Source organism: Myxocyprinus asiaticus, chromosome 34 (genome assembly GCF_019703515.2).
Source record: "Myxocyprinus asiaticus isolate MX2 ecotype Aquarium Trade chromosome 34, UBuf_Myxa_2, whole genome shotgun sequence".
NCBI classification, from domain to species: domain Eukaryota; kingdom Metazoa; phylum Chordata; class Actinopteri; order Cypriniformes; family Catostomidae; genus Myxocyprinus; species Myxocyprinus asiaticus.
Window position 1 is genome coordinate 27,084,474 of NC_059377.1, and position 6,000 is coordinate 27,090,473.

General features: G+C 35.5%; 1 protein-coding gene across 1 annotated transcript; it reads left to right on the forward strand.

Annotated features, from left to right (window-relative positions):
* Window positions 1–2,541: 2,541 nt before the first annotated feature.
* Window positions 2,542–4,494, forward strand: LOC127425447 (PITH domain-containing protein 1-like). Its single transcript, XM_051671468.1, has 6 exons — window positions 2,542–2,950; window positions 3,182–3,225; window positions 3,395–3,472; window positions 3,583–3,687; window positions 3,801–3,909; window positions 4,194–4,494. Exons 1-6 carry the CDS (start codon window positions 2,756–2,758, stop codon window positions 4,293–4,295), a joined length of 633 nt encoding a protein of 210 aa, XP_051527428.1. The 5' UTR covers window positions 2,542–2,755; the 3' UTR covers window positions 4,296–4,494.
* The last annotated feature ends 1,506 nt before the right edge of the window (window positions 4,495–6,000 follow it).

Sequence of the window (6,000 nt, forward strand, 5' to 3'; positions counted from 1 at the left end):
AAGCGGCACTTATTTACAACAGAAGAAATAACGTCAAGCGAGAGTTCGGCCATTTTAAACAGCATTAGAGCCCTGGATGGAAGCGCTGATTTAAAGTTTAAAACATTTTCATTATCGACTTGTTTCTAACATAAACGTATCGATTTGATTCAGAAGACATTCATTGATCGACTGGAGTTGCATGGATTATTTTTATGCTGCCTAAATATGACTTTTGGACCGTCAAATTGCTGGCACCCGTGTACTTCTATTATAAGGAACTGACAGAGCTCTGTCTTCTAAAAATATCCATTTGTGTTCTGCTGAAGACAGACAGTCATACACATCTGGGATGGCATCAGGGTAAGTGAATAATGACAGAATTTTCATTTTTGGGTGAACGACTCCTTTAAGATTTAGGATAGGGAGGTTATGTTTGTTGATTTATATCTCAAAAGAACTTTTACCTTAAAAACCTCATCTGTTCGGGAGAACGTTTCACTCGCATTTAGCGCCACACAGTGGACATTTCACTTCGAAATTGCCCTGAGACAAGTAATGAACCACATCATTTTATTTTGCAAAAATGTCTCCACAGTCACACAATGTTCGTTGCAAGGGAGAAGGCACTCACGAATTGCGATGTCAGAGCACCCAGCCCCTTGAGACATAGAGAAAGATAAAAAAATGTAAATGAAGCTTTGAAGAAAGTTAGCAATGTTGTTGGTTTAGTGAATTGTTTTCTGAGGTTTGCCAAACCTTGCTGTTGAGCAGATGAATTCAATAAAATGAATAATTAATATTAACTCAGATTCCATTATTTTTATCATTATTATTATCATAATCATTGCTGGTTTTATGGTTAGTATTTTAACTATTAGTTGCATAACAATAACAACAATAATTCAGCAAATAGGGAGTAGTAATTCATAGATATGATTTAAATATGAAGGAAAGTGCAGAAATACAATAAATGACATGTACATATTTAATTACAAAAGCCTTTTGCTTTTATATATACGTATATATTTGCAACGTGAATGGTAATTTTTAACTTTATAACTATCCAATCTGTAGATGTAGCAGACATTTAGAATAAAGTTTAGGACAAAAACCGTCAGTGTTTCTCACTTGGTGCTCAGAGTTTTGAATGAATACATCACATTCAGTTGGGCATCACATATGGTCTAATCGCGCAAATATTTAAACGTATCCGAAGCTCAAATCAGATCCGAAATTTGAAATTTGTGCGACACTCCATTTGAAACGACTGAACTTTGGTCTGTCATCTGTCCTTTGTGGGATGCAGTCAGTCCAGTAAGATGAAAGAAAATGATCTGCAAAAATGTAGTGAGTACTTTTCAAGTTTAAATAAAATTGTAAGGAGTAAAAACTACTATTTTTTCTTTGGAAATGTAATTAAGTAAAAGTACAAGTATTCCATTTAAATTGCATTGAGTAAAGTACAAATCCCAAAAAATAATACTTAAGTATTTTTACGCAATTACTTTACACTACCTGTCAATAACCCTTCATCTGTATTATTCATATGCATCCACTAACCGCATATGGCGCACACAGTTACTGTTGTATTTTAGGGTAATGTCTAGAAGAGATCCCTCTTTCATCAATCTCGCGAGATTCTACAATTGTACAGATTATACAAGGCATTTGAAGTAGCACAGCAACGATGAGCTCTAGTAAAAGATTATTTTAAATTGTCTGTTTTCATAAATAGTCATTCCTGATGATCAATTCAAGCTCTAAAATAAATATTTCACATAATAAATTTGATAATTTCATCACTAGATATGCTACTGTCAGTCATGCGATATTGTAATTTAGGAGAGATGTACATCAAACAGTGCCAGTTGCAGTAGTTTGATTGAGTGGTTTAGGGGTAACTAATAGACCCCATGCATAAGAGGCTTAGGGTTCTAGTCCACCTATGTGCATCTTTATATTTTAATTAACAAAGATTGCATATGCACCAGAACCATCAGGCACAAGAACAGTTTTTTCCCTCAGGCTATCCATCTCATGAACAGTTAAAACTGCCCCACTGAGCAATAATTATGTGCAATACACAGCTTAGTCTATTTATATTTATCCAACATACCCTACCTTTTCTGCCATTACATTCCATTGCACCATCTGTATATAACAGATTTGTACATACATATATATATATATATATATATATATATATATTGTCTATTGTGTATTTCTATATATTTTCTATTCACTTTTTATTTTTATTCTATTTTTGTATTATTATCTCTGTCTTGTTGTATTGTTTGTGCACTGGAAGCTTCTGTCACCAAGACAAATTCCTTGTACGTGTAAGCATACTTGGCAATAAAGCTGATTCTGATTCTGATGAACATAGTTACACATACTTAGACTATGTAACAGACTGCACATGTGCGAGAAGTTGACGAATGAGGGATCCCTTCTAGACACGGCCATACTTTATTTACAATGAAGGGACGCGACCAATCAAACGTCAATACGTCACAAGAAGGCGACTCCAAACTCCGTTCCTAATTGGGTCCTCCGTTTTTAATGGTCCAATTACATTCCAGGTTTCTTATTCGTGTGTTGTGGACTTCTACCACTTTTACACTACCTGTGACACTGTACGAGAGGTTTATGTTGCATTTTACCATTTGTGACAGAATCTAGTTAAACTGTCGTATATTATACAGTCGTCTGCAGGCGTGAGTGTTTTGGCACTTCTTTTGGTATTCCTTCGTTTAAAGTGCAAGTTTACGCAATGTCTGGACACGGCCACGGCGGTGGACACAGTCACGGTTGCTGTGAATGCGATCACGAGCCAGCTGAGCGAGGAGTGGAATATGAGCTGTACAGACGCATTGATATAGAGAAGCTTCAGTGCTTGAATGAGAGCCGAGACGGAGACGGGAAACTGGTGTTCAAGCCTTGGGATCAACGCACTGACAGGGCGAAGGTACCATTTAAAATAACTTGGCAGTTGCGACATGATGGCATAGAACTTGCTGGAAGTTTTAAATAGACGCAAGTATGGAATGGAGCCAAACTAAAAATTGATTGCATTTTAGTTTAAATTATAGGTGATCTTGCAACAAAAATGTCCTGAGTGTCTGTTGAAATATTGAAGACTGATTGCTCGTCTAAAAATGATATTGAATTTGTTCTATGTCTCCCATTTTATTTTCAGTTTGTTGAAAGTGATGCTGACGAGGAACTTCTGTTCAATATACCGTAAGAAATCTATGCTCTTTTGCATCACATATTTATTTATTTATTACGTAGCAAACAGCACTCGTCCTCTTTAAGACTCATTTTTGGCCACAGTAATATCCTTTTTAGGTAACTTGCTAATATAATACATTATTTGTAAATATCATAAATGCAATGGTCATATCTGCAGGTTTACAGGCAGTGTGAAGCTGAAGGGAATCATTATTGCTGGGGAAGATGATGAGTCACACCCTGCTGAAATGAGACTGTGAGTGTGCTCTCACTGTAAAATGAGCTTTATTGCAGTGTCACAGATGGATAATGCAATAATAATATCAATAAATGAGAGTTGCAAGTAACTTGGTGCTTTTTGAGCAGGTACAAGAACATACCCCAGATGTCTTTTGATGACACAAGCAGAGAGCCAGAACAAGCGTTTCGCCTAAACAGGGATCCACTGGCTGAACTTGAGTATCCAACCAAGTAAGCAATTTGGTTTTGAGAATGTAAACATGCATAAAAGTGCATTATTTGCTTGTTTACATCCTGTGTGTTGGGCATTTCTACTGACTATCTACCCCAAACACTTTGTATAGGATTGCCAGATTCTCCAATGTGCAGCACTTATCTATTCACATATCTCGGAACTTTGGGGCAGAATCCACTCGTGTGTATTACATTGGGCTACGGGGAGAGTACAAAGAGGTCAGTAGTGGGTAAACAAATATTCAGCAATAACAAAGACTAAGATTTATGGGGAAAGGTTTAACCCCTTAACCCCCTCATACACCACTTTTAAAACACAGTAAATGTTTTTACTAACTGGAACCAGATGCACCATATGCAAATGATATGAAAGGGCAATAGTTGACAGAAATCTTGGCTCTAGTTTAATCATGTCTATAAATATAAGTTATGGCGAAGGATCCACATTTGTGCAGTCACCTTCATGTAATATCTTGATTTCTTTTTTGTTATCTCTATTTCAGGCTCACAGGCATGAGATTACAATTTGTAACTATGAGGCTGCAGCCAACCCAGCAGATCACAAAGTGGAGAGCATTACTCCGCAGACACAGTTCATATCATGACAAATTAAGGAGGGAGAATCTCGGGCTTATTGTGTGAAACAGTAAAAGTGTCCATGAGTTTTGATAATAGTAACGTGTTGAACTGAGAGAGAGACTGTATATTCTTTGATGTGTTTAACAAGGATTTGTTTATTTACAAGGGTTTGTTCACCTGCAATTATGCTAATGTGCCAATAAACATTAATATATACTGTGTGTGTGTGTGTGTGTGTGTGTGTGTGTGTGTGTGTGTATATATATATAATAGTATATGAGTATTATTTATTTATTTATACTTATGTCAAATAAACAAAATATCCTTGAACTAACAGATGAGCGATGCAAGAAATCTGTTTTCGATAAAGAAAATAACTTAAGAACGTTCCCTTTTACATTTCTTGCATATCACTGTTGCGGATCAGATTTAAAATGTATTCATTCTCTTCATAAAATTGCATCAGTCGCTTCATGTCATATGCTTTAGACCATTTAAATTTAATGCAAATGTATTACACTCTAGCCGTGCAAACGTATGCTTACAAAATAAGATGCAAACTTCAAATCGTGGTTCAAGCTTCCTGCCTCAAGAATGTCTAGAGCTTTTTCAAGCCACCAGATGGGCGTTATGACTTCCCAAAAGTAGCTTAAATTGAATTTGCGGAACAATTTAAGCTTTTTGTTATTCAGTGCCACAAGGACATAGAAAAGAGGTTTTTGTACATAGTCACATTAACAAAATCACTAACATTGCCAGAGAAAATCATTTGACAACATCAACAAAATGTGAAAAATGTGTTTTACAGAGAGCCCATTTTGCTTGTGTATGATAATGTGCCCACTATAGGGTACAACGGGGCTAAAGGCACTTTTGATTTTATTTTCTCCAAAAACACTAAATGGCAATAAAAGCAGTACTTTCCTAAACACCTGGGGCCGTATGCATAAAACTTCTCAGAAATGCTCCTAAGAATAGTCTTAAGCTTTGGCTTATGTGTCAAAAAATTCTTAGCAAAGATTAGGACTTGTGTACGATTGGGAGCTTTTTATAAGCAACTTTCAGCAAAGTCTAAGACTGATTCTTAAGTGCTGACTGAGGTTACTCTTAAGTGTTGTAAAATAAGGACTACAGTGATGTCGACCCAAAATGGCCGACCTAAACACTGAATCAACCAATAGTGAGCCTGCATGGGTGTCCAAGCTGATATGACATCATTAAATCACTCATGATTTAATACAACACATTATAAAACAATGTTTTGATAATAGGTTATTTTCTGTTGATTAATTCTTTGGTTAATCAAATGAGAAAGCCAAATTGAATTTCCTGTTTTTTTAAAACATTATTCCACATTTTGCCGAGTGTTGTCCTCAAACAATATGCAAATTGAAGGCTACAAAACATCCAAATGCAAAATATTGCAATATAAATTTAAATAGAAGGATAATTTAAATCACAATGATAATAAACCAAACTGTTATAATCCCATTACAGTTACATATAAGATTTCAGTGAAACACGGTTCAATGTAATGATAAATTTGACATTCATCATATCAGCAGTATTTTATTGTGGCACTCCGTTTGTTTACTTCACTCCATGAATATTATTATTATTATTTTTTTTGGCCTATTTAAAGTAATAACGACTTGCTTTCTGTTTTGGACACGTTGTTTTGCAAACTGGGAATGTAAACTTGCATGACATTGAGTTTATAATATTGACAAA

Excerpts from the sequence above, each read along its gene's own strand:
- LOC127425447 (XM_051671468.1), top strand. The coding sequence starts at position 2,756 with ATGTCTGGACACGGCCACGGCGGTGGACACAGTCACGGTTGCTGTGAA. Across the intron at positions 2,951-3,181 it reads AACGCACTGACAGGGCGAAG|TTTGTTGAAAGTGATGCTGA; the intron begins GTACCATTTAAA and ends TTTTATTTTCAG. Across the intron at positions 3,910-4,193 it reads TACGGGGAGAGTACAAAGAG|GCTCACAGGCATGAGATTAC; the intron begins GTCAGTAGTGGG and ends TCTCTATTTCAG.